The 18778-nt window shown below is 40.5% G+C and overlaps 1 protein-coding gene and 1 long non-coding RNA gene across 2 annotated transcripts in view; both read right to left on the bottom strand.

Annotated features, from left to right (window-relative positions):
• The window catches only part of magi2a (membrane associated guanylate kinase, WW and PDZ domain containing 2a), a 550070-nt gene that overhangs the window by 11049 nt on the left and 520243 nt on the right, over positions 1-18778 (bottom strand). The window contains 9 exon segments of the mRNA XM_077498878.1: positions 3818-3970; positions 4050-4257; positions 4883-5120; positions 7470-7655; positions 7722-7901; positions 7973-8171; positions 9914-10008; positions 10085-10132; positions 13809-14384. Of these exon segments, the coding sequence (XP_077355004.1) occupies positions 3818-3970; positions 4050-4257; positions 4883-5120; positions 7470-7655; positions 7722-7901; positions 7973-8171; positions 9914-10008; positions 10085-10132; positions 13809-14384 (1883 nt within the window).
• Positions 2229-3609, bottom strand: LOC144004207 (uncharacterized). Its single transcript, XR_013279235.1, has 3 exons — positions 3325-3609; positions 2654-2884; positions 2229-2384 (listed from the first exon to the last, which is right to left on the bottom strand). It is a non-coding gene; the product is annotated as an uncharacterized LOC144004207 (long non-coding RNA).

The following is an 18778-nucleotide window of genomic DNA, read 5'->3' as shown; positions in this document are numbered from 1 at the left end:
TGATTTTTGAAAGGCCCATGCAATATTGTGTTCTATTGCTATCTAAACATGGAACATACCAAAAGAAAGATTCAAGTGTCTTCTTTCATCAGGAAAAAAAATATATATATATTTGTATCTGTTTCCATTTTGCAGCACTTACCATTAGAATATAGCTAACTTGAATCATTATTCACTAAATCTTTTAGAATTATAAGTAATTGAGCTTTTTTTTCCCCCAACATGGCCCTGGTTGATCTTATACTCTGATGCCACCTGATGGCCATTTTTCTAATTACTAATGTTTTTTTTTCCACCCTTTCTCTGCAGTAGAGAGGCTGACTCAAAACTTAAAAAAAAATAAAAAATATGTCTTCGGAACATTTAAAACGTTTATATTAATATTTAAAATTAATATTTCAAATAGAACAAATATGTTCGTTTTCGGAGCAAATGAGTTAATATTTACTACTTATTGCTACAAAATGTGAAAATTAGAAATATATGACTGATTCTTAAAAGTGTTGCCAATTTTGTTTCAATTGATTATTTAATTTTTTTTTTTTAATTGTATTTAATATATTTACAATTTTTCACATTTTTTTCCAAATTTACCAATAGGTCGCTTGCACATCGTAATGCATCATGGGAGTTTTTCCTTCGGGCGCCATATTGGGTGTCCGCCGGTTCACAAGGTACACTCGCGAGTTACACGGTAGAGCTTATCAACCTGATGTAATTTTCGCAGTATTTTCACGATTTACCGGAAGATCAAAAACAACGATACAGGTAGAAGGTGTCTCTGTGCGGCGGGATTGATCCTAATTACGTCCTGACTATGGGTGATTTTTTTTTTGACGGAGAAAGCTTGCTGGCCAAATGTGACATCTCTGGACATCTTTCCCTACCTCGTGTTGACAACATGCTCCATAACACGCCAACAAATCCCTGGAGGCTTACAATTATTTTGTAAGCGGGTGGATACAGAGTGTAAACTTTAACATCGCATCAGAAGAAACGGTTGCTGTTGCACGTAAGTAAACCACATGGTGTTGGTAATTCTGCACACAAAAATGTTGATTTGTTCTCAGGCTTCCTGTTATCATTGTGTTTACATGCACAGCTAGGTTTACCTGATGTGGTTTTTCTAACAATTTTCTAACAGGCAAATATGGCAGAGCGTATAAGAATAAAAAGTAACTATGCACAGCCTCCCCGTGGCTTAATTAAATTTAATGCTACCCTTTCACTAGTTACATGTTACTTAATCAACTTATTCTAAATGGTTAAGGTTAACCACTCTCAGAGGACGTATTTTGTTTCAGTTTCCAGTACAATAAAACGTGTTCATGGTAACTACTGAGCATACTGACAGCTTTTCTTATGATCTCACGGTTAAGGAGGCTGTCACAACACCCAATTTCTGTCTGGTGCCAGATGGCAACAATTCCCATCACTTGTCACGACAACACCAATAGTATTACCAGGTATGTATGGCTTTACTTTTTGTAGTTTCTTATTTAATTCTATGTTTCATATTTTCATTACAATGTTTGTAATATTTTCAGATTCAGGCACAGATGAGTTTATCTGGACGGACTTCTGCGACTTTGTGGTGTGGACAAAGTGTGATTGAGCGAGTCCACCCAGATCGCTCGTTTTGGCCAGCTGGAAAAGCCAGAGTTTTTTTTCCCCAAAGTCCCCTCCTTACCTGAACTGCTCGGGAGAGCATTTACTCGATCAGCAGTGGACTTCCAGTGTTCCTGCTCAGCCGCTGTCACCTACCACTTGCTCATGTACTTCAAAGATGCGGAATAAAGTAGTTTTTTGTGCTGCAGCAGATTGTAAAATCAAATGATATCACTTGAAGTGTGCCAATCTAGACTGCCAAAAGGACAGTGGTTTTGTGACAAGTGTGAAACAAGGATTATTGGGAAAACTGTAACACAGTACTGGTACTTGTCTTACATTAAACAAATTTAAAAGAGAGCAACTTTTTCCTCTGTACATAGCATAATGAAAGTCATTGCGTACCCCATCAACATTACATCATACCGTCATCTCAGGATGGTAGGCACCTGTGCTAAAATAAACTACATTAAATAACAGTTCAATTTTTAACCCTGAAATGACTACATTAATCATTATTCACTTCATTTTTTGTGCTTTTAGAAATAATAGAGATTTATGCCATTACTTTAAGAGGGACCATATTGCACATTGGGTCAAATCCTGTCATTTGTATTATGTATAGCTTTGTAAACAAACCCAACAATAGAATTTGTATAATCGCTGCCTTTATTAGCGCCAAACAAACAGTCGCATGTTGTCCTCCTCCAATGCTTTGATGCTCGCCTTCGTTTCCATCATGTCATTGGCAATCAAGTCGGTGTGGCATGAGATCCCTAAAGAAAAGAAAAAAAAATCACAAAAAAATACGGTACCAGTAATAGGTTTAATATAGTAAAGTAGTATAGTTTTTTTTTGTCAGTGTAAAAGAAATGTACACATTTTGTTGCATTTTTTAATGTATGAACATTGCTACAGGCAAATACTTATTTCTATAAACACTTCCAAATGTCTCTAAAATATAAGGTGCGTGTACACACACAAACAAACACATACATTCACTCATGCATACAATATATCATGTAATGAATTCTGAGTGGCATACCAGAGTCAATGATGTCAGCAGTACTTGAGGGTACAGGTTACTGGAGCCATCTGGCTGCATAACTGCAACAATCTCTGCCACTTCGAGTCGTCTTTTCTTTGCTTGTCTCTCCTGTGCACGTTCATATCTTGGCACCGACTGGGCTGAGACATAGATGTTGTAACTTGGGACCCAACTTTAATGTTGGAGCCCAGTCGGGATGATTGGACAGAAAAACGGGCGCAGGGAGACCTGTTAAAATAAACAAATATATAAACAAATAAAATATGGAAAGACTGGTTATTTTACCGCAGTAGGGTGGCCGTGAATAAGTTCTTTAGCATGATGTGTAGGCTACCGGGGGTCTGTTTTCTTGCATCACCCCCGGGGGTCTGTTTTCTTGCATCAGCCCCTTCTGTCTCTTTTTTTTCCAAGTTTACATTTTGCCACCAAAAAACATGTTATCGGCATTAAAAGCCCAAGACTAATCAATCCAATTTCAGCAGTAAACACTTTGCACTGGCACTACTTGGGTGAAAATGTTCGATGTTAGCTTTCGGCTAACGTCCGCTAGCCAGCTTGTACTACCGAACTTGCTTGCTCATGAATCCAAAACATAAGCAACTTGCCCATATATGGGCGGTCGAAACGTTATTAATCCTCATGCATTAAATAAAGGTAAACAAGCTTACCGCTCACAAAGTGATCGCTGCACACACGAGCCCAAAGTAACGACTTCCCTCCGGAGTCCGCACTCCTCTGTCTCCAGGCCCTGGTTCCTAATTATTTTCGGAATTCGGAAAAAAGACCGACCATTTTCCCCCTTGGCTTTGTTCGAACAGCCAACGATGCATCAACAATGTACCATTTTAAACGCAGAAAACAAACGTGATAGATACGTGTTAGACCGAATCGCTACGTAAATGGAGGCCACCCAGCATGGCGACTACGAGAAATCCGAGGCGGAAGTGACGACATGTGCAAGCGACCTATATCTTTTCATGACATTTTTTAAACATACAGGTAGTTTTTTTTTTTTTTTATTATTAAATTGAATGGCAACAGAAAAGTCCTGGGAAGAGGTGAAAAAAAATGCTGGAGGTTGCATAAATCAAATTGCTGTCTTCCATTCTGATGATGATTCTAAGCAATATAGCGGTTGAGCCCGCACGTGTGCTTTGGTACCCTCATCCTGCCGTTGCGTAGCGCCGGGCCGTCCTCGGCCAGCCTGAGGACGAACAGATCCATCTTGTACTCGCGACCGCCGCGGATGCTGAAGCCGAAACCCTTGGCGCTCTTCTCCAGCTCCACCGTAAAGAAGTCAAAGTCCTGCGACAGCTGATATAGCAAAGGTTGAACCGTCACCATCGCCATGACGACGACCTCCAGACTCTCCTACCGCTTTCTCCTGGCTTACCTGCACCGGCGGCATCCGGTAATCCGGGATGGCCAACGGCGGCCGGTAGTCGAAGAGCGGCGGGTGGCGGTAGTCCAGCGCGGGCGGCTGCCGGTAGTCGCCCACCGGGGGGTGCCGGTAGTCCACCGGCGGCTGCCTGTAGTCGGTGAAGGGCGGCTGCCGGATGTCCGGCTTCACGTCCTGCCGCGCTTTCACCTCCGATCTGTAACTGCCAACAACAACAAACAATAACAATCATTATTTTCAGAATTTTATAAAATATACAAAATGTTGAGGTTTTGCATTTTTACATGCAACCAGGAGAAAATTAGAAATATGACAGATTCTTAAAAGAGTTCCCACTTTTGTTTCAATTGATTATTTGTTAATGATTTTTTTTTTTAAATTGTATTTCATTTATTTACAATTTTTACATGCAACCAGGGGAAAACAGTTCTATTCGTGATTTAAATACATTTTATTATTTTCAAAATAAAAAAAGGTAAACAAATATGTGGTATCAAATATAATTTTTAAAACCAACAAATTTTGGGGAATTTTTTTCCCCATGTGATCAGAATAAAATCATTATTTCAGAATTTGTGATTGAAGTAAATAGGATCATGTTTAAATTGTCTAAAATGTTGAAATACATTTTTATTTTCACATGCGACCAAAGTAAAGCAATTTTAGAAATGCATTTCAAGCTATTTGATTGTTTTTAGAAAAAAGTTGAACTTTTTAATAATGTAATGTAGAGAACAAAAATAAAATGACAACAGAACTTTATAAATATTTGTAAAAATATATACTTAATGCTTTTTTTGTTTGAATTGCTGTACATTTGGTGCTACCTGCCCTCGTGGGGGTACGCCTGCGTTGGCGGGGGTGCGTGCAGCTTGCTATTGACGGGGCTGTGGTGGGCTTTGGGGTCAGACTGGCCCACCTGGGCCACTCCCAGGCCGGGCTGTGAGCCGACCATAGCGACGGTGGGCGGAGTCTGCATTTTGGGGCTCTGCTGCTGCTGCTGCTGTTGCGCCAGCGGGCTGGGCTTCTCCGAGGCGGGCGCCGATGGTGGGTTGCTCACCTCCGCTACACCACATTGACAGACACGTAAACACATCCAATCAATTATTGACACAAATCTTTTCAAACAATCAAAATATGTTTTCAAATAAATGTACATGCATTTTATTTTATTTTATTTTTTTAAATTGTGAATGTTATTTTGGACACGCTGTGGAATTTTTTTCCCCCCTTAATGCATATCCCAAATATAAAGAAAATGAAATGATTTAAGAAAAATAAAAATGCACAACAATTTGAGATTTTGAAGTATCTAAAATAAAACATTTTTTTTTATTATTTCTTTTTAAAACATTGAACAAACCAAATCAATTATAAACGTAATTCTTCATATCTTATATTTTTAAAATGTGAAAAACTGACAATTTTTTTGAAATTTCCAAGTTAAAAAAAAAACATTCAAATAAACATTGCCGGCAGTAAGTCGGATTCGTTTCCGGTGAGGGTTGGACTCCGCCAAGGTTGCCCTTTGTCACCGATTCTGTTCACAACTTTTATGGACAGAATTTCTAGGCGCAGCCGAGGCGTTGAGGGGTTCCGGTTTGGTGGCCTCAGTATTACATCTCTGCTTTTTGCAGATGATGTGGTGCTGTTGGCTTCATCAAGCCGGGATCTCCAACTCTCACTGGAGCGGTTCGCAGCAGAGTGTGAAACGGTTGGGATGAAGATCAGCACCTCCAAATCCGAGACCATGGTCCTCAGTCGGAAAAGGGTGGAGTGCCGTCTTCGGGTCAGGGATGAGATCCTGCCCCAAGTGGAGGAGTTCAAGTATCTTGGGGTCTTGTTCCCGAGTGAGGGTAGGATGGAGCGGGAGATCGACAGGCGGATCAGTGCAGCGTCTGCAGTGATGCGAACGCTGTATCGGTCCGTTGTGGTGAAGAAGGAGCTGAGTCGAAAGGCGAAGCTCTCGATTTACCGGTCGATCTACGTTACGACCCTCACCTATGGTCACGAGCTGTGGGTCGAGACCGAAAGGACAAGATCCCGGATACAAGCGGCCGAAATGCGTTTCCTCCGCAGGGTGTCTGGGCTCTCCCTTAGAGATAGGGTGAGAAGCTCGGTCATCCGGGAGGGGCTCAGAGTCGAGCCGCTGCTCCTCCGCGTTGAGAGGAGCCAGCTGAGGTGGCTCGGGCATCTGGTTCGGATGCCTCCTGGACACCTCCCTGGGGAGGTGTTCCGGGCATGTCCCACCGGCGGGAGGCCCCGGGGACGACCCAGGACACGCTGGAGAGACTATGTCTCTCGGCTGGCCTGGGAACGCCTTGGGATCCTGCCGGAGGAGCTGGTTGAAGTGGCTGGGGAGAGGGAAGTCTGGGCTTCCCTGCTAAAGCTACTGCCCCCGCGACCCGACCCCGGATAAGCGGTAGATGATGGATGGATGGATGGCATTCAAATATATTTGTAAATACTGTATTTTAAAATATATATTTTAAAAATTACAAACTTTGAAAATATTGGTTAAACATTTTTTTATGTAAAAATAAAATCAGTCAACTTGGATTATCAATGAAAACCAACGATAATGTTCATATATACTGTCTATTTTCAAATATATGGAAATGTTAATATACATACTGTGTATTTTCAAATATATGTACAATCGTGTCATTTTTTGTCTCTCAAAGGTTATTATTCTAATTTTTAGTTTGGATACTGTGGGATTTTTTTCCTTTTTTTTCTTCCCTTATACTTATCCCAAATATAAAGAAAAATGTGAAAAAATTGACAATTTTACAAAAAAACATTCAAATATATTTTTAAATATTGTAGTTTAAAATATATATATTTAAAAAATTGAAATCATGAAAATATTTGTTAAATCTATTTTTTTTAATGTAAAAATAAAATCAACTTGGATAATCAATGAAAATCAATGAAAATGTTCATAGATACTGTGTATTTTCAAATATATATACAGTACAATCATATTTTTTTTCTCAAAGCTTATTATTCGAATTGTTATTTTGGACACTGTGGGATTTTTTTCTTGCCATATACTTATCACAAATTTAAAGAAAATTAATAATTTAAGAAAAATTCATTCTCACAAATTCACAAAACTTTGAAATTTCTATTTAAAAAAATTTGTGTGTTATAAACAAAAAAATATAGAAATATTCCCAAAATTTTGAGATTTTTTTTTTTTTAATTACATTAACTGAAATAGTGTAAATACTTAAATAATATCAAATCCAAATATTTTTTGAATATTTTTTCCGGGACTTTGAAAATGAATATTTTGCCCACAGTATGAGATGATGCTTATTGTTGTTGCTAGTACACTCCAAATGGTCAAAGGGTGGTGGGCGCTAAGGCCGTCGGAGGCAATCGGAAAGTGAAATTTGTGTTTCTGACCTTCGTGTGGGACGACGGTGAGCGTGACGCTGAGGCCGGCATCCTTGATGAGCTTGACGATGTCGGCGTGTGGCATGTCGACGATGGAGCGGCCGTTGACGGCCAGGATGCGGTCGCCCACCTTCATCTTGGAGCAGCTGTCGGCCGGACTGCCCTCGATGATGCGACCGATCTTGTGCGGCACCGCTGTCGGATGGGACGGGTCAACAAACGGCGGCCCAACACCATCGCTCTTTTAAAAGGGTGCCTTACGATTGGCGGCGGGCGCCTCGGGCCGGTTGAGCGAGCTGATGATGACGAAGCCGAAGCCCTCGCTCTCGTTCCGGTGGATCAGCACGTCGCTGGATTGTGACCCGCCGCTGTTGGCGTACGTCAGGTCGCTATGCGGCGAGCTGTGCTGCGTGGAACGCCCGTTCTCCTGACACGGCTCGCCTAACATGCGCAGCGCGTCAACATCCGGAATGGATTTGTTTCTTTTATCCTTTTTTTTTGGGTAAGCAAACCTGCGGCAGCGACCTGTCTCCGCCTCCTGACGATCATGTTGACGTGTCCGTTACGCGCGGCGCCGTGCATCAAGTCGATGACGTAGCGATGAGGCTTGCCTGCCACGGGAACGCCGTCCACGTGGAGGAGCTCGTCGCCGGGACGCAGACGCCCGTCCACGTCCGCCGGGCTCTTCTCGATGATGGCGCCAATTAAGATCTGAAATTACGATCGAAAAACAGGAAAAAATTGATCCACGTTTACGTACTTCATAAGCGGCTCATTAACTACACACTCATAAAGTTGGTTACGTCGACTTGATTAAATACGTACAATATTCAATATTCTTATTTTTGAAAGACAATTACTTGATAGAAGGCTTTTTTTTTTCCTCATCTAAATATATGCATAGAGTAGACCCCCAACATATTCAGCATTCGTGAATTTACCAAGTTACAGATTTTTTTTTTTTAAGCTTTCCTATATTATTTGTCGAAACCTCACATTTTTTATTTTAATTTTATTTTTAACCCCACCAATTTGTATTATTTGTGTTCATTTCACATTGTTTTTCCATGGCAATTATAAGGGTGCATTAATTATTTTTTTGAGTTTGGGCTCTTTTCTATATTTTCGAACACTTTCAAAATATTCTAAGACAATTAAATGAAGTAAAAATATATATTAAACATTACTTAAATTAAAAAAAAAGATCAATCTCAATAAATTACAAATAAAATGTTTAATCATACTAACTAACACAAATAATGAAAATAATGATTTCTATTTTATATCAGGGATGTTCAATATCACTTTTTTCAGTCCAATACCAGTACAAATCTTTCAGTACTCGCCAATACACAGTACTCTAGTACTTTTTATCGTGCCAAAAAGGACTTCATGACAGATTTTTTATTTTTGCCTTGCATATTGGTGGCTGGTATGGGCAGCCTCCACAAGTATACCCGATACCTTAAAATAAGGTCAGTATCGCCCAGATAATCTGGTACACGCCCTTCTCTACGTAATAATACATTTGAATCATATTCTTTATTTCTATATCCTCTACACGTTACATTTTTGCAGGGTTTGAATTTTTATAGACCATATGAATATGAATGTATAGAACAGGCGTGTCAAACTCATATCAGCTCAGGGGCCACATGGAGGAAACTATTTTACCAAGCGGTAAAATCATGGTACACAATTGGCGTCAGTTGTACACAGATGTGGAGGCCAGACCTAAATAGCTCTACTGTAAGTATATTGTTCCAAAAAAATAACACGAATGCAGATGGAACATGGCAACACTTGGCCCATATAAGTTCTGCAACTTCCGGGCGTGTTGTGTCTACTTGTTTTGCATATATATTGTTCCCACAATGTGGCGCAGTAAATGAAGTTATAGGACATTCATCCAAGTCGTATGTGTTTGTGTTGCCAGAAGTTGTATGTGTGTCGTATTCAGCATGTTTATGTTTGATTTATGTCGGTCTATGTTTTTATTTTTTTTTATACCAAACCATATAGGTTGTGTGTAAAATGACTTCCCGGTCAATTCTGTGTACAAGTTGCATTGCTCATCTGAGGATTGCTTGTGAAATTTCAAATTTAGACCTTTTGATTTTGGCCGTCTGGTTAATTGGCCTGATATTACTCATTTTTTTACTTTACAAGATCATCCCATGGGCCGCATTAAACCCCTTGCCAGGCTTGATCCGGCCCACGGGCCGGACGTTTGACGTCTCTGGTATAGCATAATCATCTATCTATCCATCCATTTTCTCAGCTGTTTCAGCCTACATGTCAGCCAGCGCCCAAATCAGGCGACCCGAGCTCCACTTTATCGTTCACCACTTGTCATTTGCTGACAGAAAGACATTTGTTTGTTTGTTTGTTTGCTTTTGTGGGGATCCAAATCAAAGTATCAGACAACGGTCCGAGTGCGTCTTTGGACTCACAGGCTGGCCTTCCTCGTCCCCGCCCAAGACCCTGAAGCCGAAGCCGAAGCCGTTCTTGTGCCTCCGCAAGTTCACCTCCATGTCCTGGTACTCTGCTGGACGACAAATACATGCACACGGCGGGATGAGCTGGTGTGCGCGTGCGTACGTCTGCTTTGGGAGGACCGCTACCTGACGAGGAGTCGGCAGGAAAACTTGTCGCCCTCGGGGGTCCCGCTTCTGCACAGAAAAAAAACAAAAAAACAAAACCCCCCAAAAAAACAGGCAAGAATGCTCCATAAACCATCAATTAGGGGTGGGACAAAAAACCGATTCGACCGAACCATCGTTCGTCAAGGGGAGCTAAACGACCGTATCGGTAGAAGACTTGTCAACCGATACAAAATCCGCCGGGAATCCTTAGATACATTGCTTGTAAAGCTGTGGACCGGATATCGCGTGGCTGTGAATCGGTTGCGAGTGAGGCTTTATGGTTTTCATAACAATAGCAAGAGTTCTGCACCGTGCTCTACTTGTTTTGTTTACGTTTCAGTAGCATCACTATTCAAGCTACTTCCGTGTTTACAGAGAGCTAGCAAAGTAGCGCTCAGAGACGCTTCATTCCCCGGATGTTCTAAACATAATGCAAAGACGTTCCGCACCTTGCGCCTACCGTCAACGCCGTGCTCGCGACACGGCACGCGCGCGCTCAGTCGCGCACAACGAGTGACAACATGCAACTGGAGACAGTTAGCAGAAGCCGGTGCCGTACATCTCGGTATTTCCCATGGTTATCGAGTCCTCTCGGTGCACTTGCATGTCCCGGGCCGGCGTTGGTACTCCGCGCGAGCCAAAAAGAATAACTCCCGTGACGATCCAATGCATGGATTCAAACGACACAGGTATATCCCACAGCCAACACACCAGTTAAGCTAAAAGCACACTGCAAGTATCTCATTTTCTCAGTTTGTGGCTCCCTGTCAATGTACACAACTAGCATGAGCAGCAGATAGGAGAACTGAGACGTGCCCGCGATTATGTCATCAAACTCAAAATGAACGACAGCCCAAAAAACAAAACAGACAGTAGTGATTCCGTGATCATCATCGTGTCTCAGATTAAAAAAACAAAAAAGATGTCATACATTAACCAAAAAATGAATGTGATGGCAAAAGAAAAACAAAAATTGTTAAAAACAAAAATTGTTGATAAAAAGGGAAGGGCACTTTTTGAAATATTTTTGGATATATTAAGTGGTTAAAATGTCCATCCATCCATCCATCCATCCATCCATTTTCTTGACCGCTTATTCCTGACAAGGGTGTGGTTAAAATGTGTTTGATAGATTTATTGTTCCATAAGGTGGCTTCATATTTCTTTTGGTAGGTTTATTTCATGTCTTAAATGTATGTTTCTGAAATACTTCACAATGAGCACATATTCTGTTTAATTGTGTTGGTGTCTTTTTAAAGGTTAAATATTTATATTTCAAATTGAATTACCAGCATTTTGTTTTCCTGATCCTTATTTTGAATAAAAAAACAAAACAAAAAAACAATTATAACTGTCAATAACGACTAATAAATATTTAAACTGATACATTTTTCAGTCATATCGCCCAGCCCTTTGTTGCGGTCCATTTAAATAATTGATTCAATATATAAAAATATAGAAGACGGTGTTCTTTTTTAACACATTTGTAGATACTGTAAAAAATGGTGGTGTTTTAAGATTAATGTTTACAAGCAACAAATGTCACTATAAGTTTTGAATGGAAAATTGTATCGTTCCCAAAATTAATCGAACCGTATCGAACCGTTCTGTTCTGAAAGATAATCGTTTTTCAATGGAATCGCAACCTGTGTATCGAGATACATATCGAATCGGCCTCATGTCAGAGATTCCCACTCCTACCATCAATACGTATGAAATATTGTGCAAACCAGACAGGTGGGAAGCACAAACATCATCATCATCATCCATAAGCGTCAGCAAGTGCTTACGACGTTGCTTGTTTACTGCTGCAATCAAATCAGCATCACGCAACAATCCAACAATCAATTTCAGCGTAGACAAATCAAAAACCCGATCCAAGCAAAATCAGGTTGCCAAGGCAAAACGTGTGACGACCTTTCACAGTGCAAAGTCGCCTTTTCCCTCAATCAAACATCTCAAAGTCAACAAAAGATAACCCCAACGTCGTTGGACCTCTTCTGCATTTTGACTGCAACCAAAAAAGACCTGTAACAACAAAAGCAAAATTGGATCCTAGCCAGAAATCCACAAACACGCCAGAAACAAAAGCGTCTTTGCTAACGCACGACAACGCTAATAGCTCTCGCAAAGATTGACGAAAATATAAAGTGTCCATCACAAATATCCCAATTTGGCCGGCACTCACTGCTTGTGGGAAAGGGAAATGTAAAAAAAATAATAATCAAAACAAATCAAATTAAACGATGTTTTAGCTGCTTGTTTGAACCGCTATTTAGCTTTCTGTAATCCTAACCTAACAGATTTACAATTCAGCATCTAATGGTAAATCCGATTTGTCTGTTTCCACCCAGGCAGGCCGGACTTGGACTCGTTTTCAACCTTGAAATCAATTTCAGAGTTCAGACCGGCCCACTTTACTTCACATTTCAATCAGCATACACAAGTTGACACTTTGTTCCCCTACCATATTCACATTGCGTTTAATCTAAAATGTCATTTACAATTGAATGCTCTTACAAGAGCACCATCATTGTTTCTTTGAGCAAGTATGTGAACATAAAATGGGCAAAAACAAAAAAGGACAAAAAGAAAGCAATACGGCGGTAGTGGTAGGAGGCTTTCCCATCATGCTTTGTTGCCATTCCTAGTAACACTTGTGATTGTGTTTTGCCTCTTTTATTGTTGTTAGATGAGGTCTCTTCATGATGAGATAGGTGACTTGAGCTAGTTGTGTCGCTGTCACCTGTCCTGGTTTTGGCCACTTTCTTTTATCCAGCTGAAAGCAGTTAGGACCATTAGGTGACACTTTTTCATTTGGGATAGGCGGAGACAAATTTTGGAAGTGAAAGTCCACTAGAAATGACACGAAGAAGCCGATTTGAACGTATCCGTATCCATGTATGGATGCTATCAAATTGTAATATTTTATCAAAGTCATTTTTCAATTTCGTCGCTACTATTAATCCAATTTTTACAATTCAAAGTCACATTCGGTTTGCAATGTCAAGATCAATTCCATCCTGATGCTTGTTCGATTCAAATTTGATTTGTATCAACATATGATGGAAGCCTTATTCAGATTTGAGGATATCTATTTTTTTTTGTTGAATTCTTGTCAAACTTGTCTACATGGGGTTTGAAAAAGATCAGAATCAGATGTCGGTAATTAGCCTGCGTTTACAGAAACTTTAACGCTTTTAAAATGTTGCGTGAAATGTTACTTCAGCATTCTGCACCAAAAACTTCTTAATTAGGCAGTTAATGATACTGATGAGGTCGCAACTTTCCAATTTCAATGTCGTACCGAGCAATTTATGGGATTTGCGGAAGTGAAGTCATAATGACGAGGTCAATCGGAATTTAAAGCATCCTCAGCTAGCATGGACAGACTGGACCACAGCAGAAAAGTAGCAACAAGTGAAAAACAACTTCCAGCATTTTGACATCCAGCCAGCGCTTAGAAGCGGTTTGAGTGTTTATTGAGAGCATTTACGAGGGTAACCTTCTTGGAGTCTATAAAAGGCAGTACTGTCAAAAGGAGATGTCAAAATGCTTGTTTATTTTCTTGCTTCTCCACTTGCAAGTAATTACGCCGACTCTCACAGATTGCCACCTGCCCGGGCGGGACTTGTGGTCCGGGCCCCGTCTCAACCACAACTTCCTACAAAGATGGTGTCAAAGCACCTGCAGTTGTCCTTACCTGCCAGGGGTCTCCGCACCAGCAGACAGGTGTCGGTGCCGACGGCACACTCCTTGAGCACGTCCACCACTTGGGCATGCGTGAAACCCAGTACGGGCCGCCGGTTGACCTCCACGATTAGGTCGCCCTCGCTGACCCCCGGGCACCCTGCGGGCTCCAGAACCTGCTTGACTCGCTGGCCGCCGGCGCTGTCGGCGATGGTGAAGCCGAAGCCGTCGGCGCCCTTCGTCAGCGTCAGCGACAGCAGCTCACCGTCCGCTGTCGTCGTCCGCTGCTGCTCGTCCCGAGCGGCGTCCGGGAGCAAGTGGGCCGTGCGCGCCACATAGTCCAGGTAGCTGTCGTATCCGGGGCGACCGTTGGCCATCAGGGGGCGCTGCTCCATGATGCCCAGGGGGGAGATGATGGCAGCGGAGGTGGCATTGTGGTCGTCGTTGTCTGGCTCGTAGGGGAGCGGGTACCCACGGCAGAGCACCAACGTCACGCTCTGCCCGATGGCCACCGACTGGAACACTTTGACCACGTCGGCGTGCGTGGTGCCCAACACGCACGCGTCGTCGATGTACACGATCACGTCACCTGCGCAACACAAACACGCATTGCAAGGTCACATTTGGACAACACATGATTTATGCAGTTAAATACAAAACCTGAAACAGGATCCTTCACTAATTGTACAATTTGACACGACCTTTCGACCATTTTCCATATTTGTGCCGTCGCAAAACAATATTCCGCCTTTGGAGATTCAGCAGTAACCAATGATACGATCTAACTTAACTTAACAATTTATAACGAAAACACATTGTTTTGCGACACGTTAACAAGGAATATGGCTGAAACAGCAACTGTGACTCTCCTTGCCCTCATGCAAGGACATCACAACTTCAAACTCATTTCATGGATTTTATTCAATGATTTAATTTACATCGTAATTAGTCACATGATTTCAACAGTTAAAGGGGCAGGAAGCAATACTCAGAGTTTTTGCACATTTGCGACCTCTTTGGTGAAACGTGGAATGGACCCCAGCGATGTGCACACGGCCAGGAGCGTGCGCGACGTTTCGGGCACGAGCAAACCTCCAAGTTAATCGAACAAACGTAAACACGGAGCACAACGCCTTTTTCATAGGCTTAATAATGTCTACAGAGGTAAGAAATGTATTAATCTTCAAGTTACTTTGTATTAGTGTTGTTCCGATATCGATACTGGTATCGGCAGAGGTGCCGATACTGCATTAAAACAGTGGTATCGGTATCGGTGATTACTCACAAGTAACATGCCGATACCATTAATTCCAACGCTAATATAGGATTTTGGATGCAGCATCTTGTGTCTTGCGCATGCACGACATTCACTGATATGTGACATGTTCACTGCATGCCGATCTAAGATATCCTATTGGCCTTTGAATGCTCTAAACCAATGGAAGGACAGCTTTTTCATGTTGAGGAAAAAAAACCTTAAGTATCGTTATGGTACTGCAAAGCTGGGTATCAGTATCGGGAGCCAAAAAACGGTATCGGAACAACACTACTTTGTATGTGAAAGTCATTTTGAGTGACAAAAGCTTACGTAACTAGACTAAGCAATTTCTGGAGAAATTGCGTGGGAATGCTGAAAGCTGAATGCTAATAGCTGAATGCTAAGCCGAATGCTAATAGCTGAATGCTAATGAAGGAAACAAAGAAACTGTGAAAATTACAAAGTAATTACCTATTAATTACTAGTAATAATAGTAGTAGTAGTAGCCGTAAAACAGTAGTATTACTAGTAATTATTAAGTAGTAACTTGTAGTTAAATGATTGTGACATTTTATGTAATTGTAGTGAACAACAACAAATATAAAACCAAACAAACAAAATAATATTTTTTGAGTACAATACTGTATGTGTTCATGCAATCAACTACAAAGTTGAGCCAAACTGAAACTAAACTAATTAGATCGATATTTTAGTGCCAGTATTGATCCGGTATCGATACTGTCGAGGTATCAATAATATCGATGACCTAACTTGTCGGGCTAAAAGTCATGGCTTATGGTGTATCATATTTAAAAGTGACATCTGATGCTGAACACTGAATGGACACTGGCAAAAAGAATTGTCTGCAACATGGCCTTGGATGATTGCTAATACTCTGTTGCCACCTGCTGGCCGATTTTGAAACATGGAACCTAATAACTACCAATGGTTGAAGCCACCACTTTCCTTCAAGCTGCTTGTCAAAGCTTTCTCTCTGCTCTTGTGTGAAAACCCCCCCCCCAAAAAACAAAAAACAAAAAAAACAAAAAAAAACGAACATGTACACGTGTTTGGGAGTGAAATGCAAAGTATTCAACGTTTTTGGGTTTGAATGTGAATTGTTCATTTAAAACTTTAAAAACTCATAAATGGTCAAACAAAAACAGTATTGTGAAGATATTTTGTTTCAAATTATTACAAAGCGCAACTATAAAGAATTATTCAATGACTACTATATGAAATCAAAGTTGTGCTAAAACGTTTCCCAACGAGGGATTGAACCATGATCTCCCGCGGGCCAATCCATTGCTTTAACCATTCAGCTATCACGGACATGTAGGTAACTATTACAATACATCAATACTATTTAGTATCCACATTTTATTACGTGGTCTCGCAGCGATTTCTTTTCTCTTTTTTTTTTATTAGTAGTGCACTTATAAAAACAAATGGTCTCTCGGATTCGCTGCCTGGCGCCAAGCAATGGTACCAGAACCTACATCGCTGCACGTACTAGCAATTGCAATGCTGTTGTGAATAAATTGCCGTTATTTATATTTGAAATATAAAAAAAAAATAAAACAAACAAAAAAAACTGACTTCCACCAGGATCGACCATGTGAACTTATAATTCGTGTCCGCGGTGTTTCGCTGCTCTCCCACGCAGGAAGGATGTAGTAATCAATTTTAAGTGTCTTAGAAACCGGAAAAAACGCTGATAAAAACTTAGTCATGCTAGATCACATTGAATATAATGATCTTATATGTTTTTTTGTTTTTTGCTGATAAAATGGAAACATGCAAGTGACATTTCAGTCATAAACTATGAAAAAAAGAAAACACCCACTAACTCTGGCCAGCAGATGGCAGCATTGTATCTCTTTTCACTGGGATCCTGTGGACACAACTTATCGAGCCACTTCTCGTCGCGAGCGCTCGACACTTGCCGAGTGTCTGCTTCGAGGGTAACGTTCTATTGTGTGTTGCAAATAAATAAATAAATAAATAAAAAAGAGACGAGCGATTGTGATACTTCTATCGTGAGCGCTGACACTCTTGTCTAGCGTCTGCTTTGAGTGTAACGTCACTAGCATTAACAAGTCACGTTTTACAATATTGATAAGAGCAAATGGCTGTTGGCAAGAGATTTGTTTTAACGTTTATTAAAAAAATAAAATAAATACATGCCTGACTGGGATCGTACCCACGATGTCATGACTCGCGTTTTCGTGCGCTATCCGCTCAGCTACGGAGGACGGACTTGTAGCCTTGCTTCAAATTTGTATTATCAAGTGATCCACAGGGAGTACGAGAGTAAAGTGATTGCACTGAGGTTTAGTACATTAATTGTTTTATGTGAAACAATTGGAAAATATCCATGTCTGAAATGAAAGTTGGGGGTGACAAAAAAAAAATTAAAATATCCCCACCGAGGTTCGAACCCGGGCTTGGGTGTAAAAATGCAACCGCAGGTAAGTTACTTACCCGGTGAGCTAATGGGGCTTGCTGCAGATCAGAGCAAATTGGCGTATTTGTCTTTCCAAGTGTCTTCTAATGCGGAGCCATTAGCCGTGATTTGGAACACATGTGGTTAACCATGTCAGTATAACGCATTTCCTGGTATGATAGTCAGTTGGTATACTTAATATCCGTTTACGTAATAGCCAAGGATACATGTGCAATGTACAGTCGGCGGTGGCTTTGAACGTGCGACCTGCTGCTTACTGTACATGCACTCTCCCAACTCCGCCACTGAGCAGTATCAGAAAGCCGGTCATAATGGTCTGTTCTATGTATAGAAGCTTTCAGCATTCCCACAATAATAAGTATAATAATAAAGGTTAGAAACAACATATGTGGGAATGCTGAATTCCCACAATAAGTAAGATGAAAGAATCTCAATAACATATGTGGGAATGCTTTCATCATTCCCACAATAAGTAAGATGAAAGAATCTCTAACATATTTCAGCATTCCCACAACTAGACTAAGCAATTTCTGGAGAAATTGCGTGGGAATGCTGAAAGCTGAATGCTAATAGCTGAATGCTAAGCTGAATGCTAATAGCTGAATGCTAATGAAGGAAACAAAGAAACTGTGAAAATGACAAAGTAATTACCTATTAATTATTAGTAATAATAGTAGTAGTAGTAGTAGTCATAGAAACAGTAGTAGTATTACTAGTAATTATTAAGGAGTAACTTGTAGTTAAATGGTTGTGACATTTTATGTAATTGCAATGAACAACAAATACAAAACAAATCAAACAAAAGAATATTTTTCGAGTACAATACTGTATGTGTACTGTTAATGCAATCTACTACAAAGTTGAGCCAAACTGAAACTAAACTAATTAGATCGATATTTTAGTGCCAGTATCGATCCGGTATCGATACTGTTGAGGTATCAATAATATCGATGACCTAACTTGTCAAGTATTCAACGTTTTTGGGTTTGAATGTGAATTGCTCATTTAAAACTTTTTCAGTCATAAATGGTCAAACAAAAACACTATTGTGAAGATGTCAAATCATGACAAAGCGCAACTATAAAGATTGGTTGGTTGTGACAATATATGGTGTTGTATTTAGTAATCAATTGTACAAGGATTAATTTTGAAAAAAAGTTTGTCAAATGACATTTAACGAAATAGATGTTAACTTGATGTTAACTAGTTTTTAATGTAAAACAATTTAAATGAAAGTTGTGGGTGAAAAAAAAACATT

This window comes from Festucalex cinctus, chromosome 16, assembly GCF_051991245.1.
Source record: "Festucalex cinctus isolate MCC-2025b chromosome 16, RoL_Fcin_1.0, whole genome shotgun sequence".
NCBI lineage: Eukaryota > Metazoa > Chordata > Actinopteri > Syngnathiformes > Syngnathidae > Festucalex > Festucalex cinctus.
This window is presented reverse-complemented; position numbering and strand designations above follow the sequence as displayed.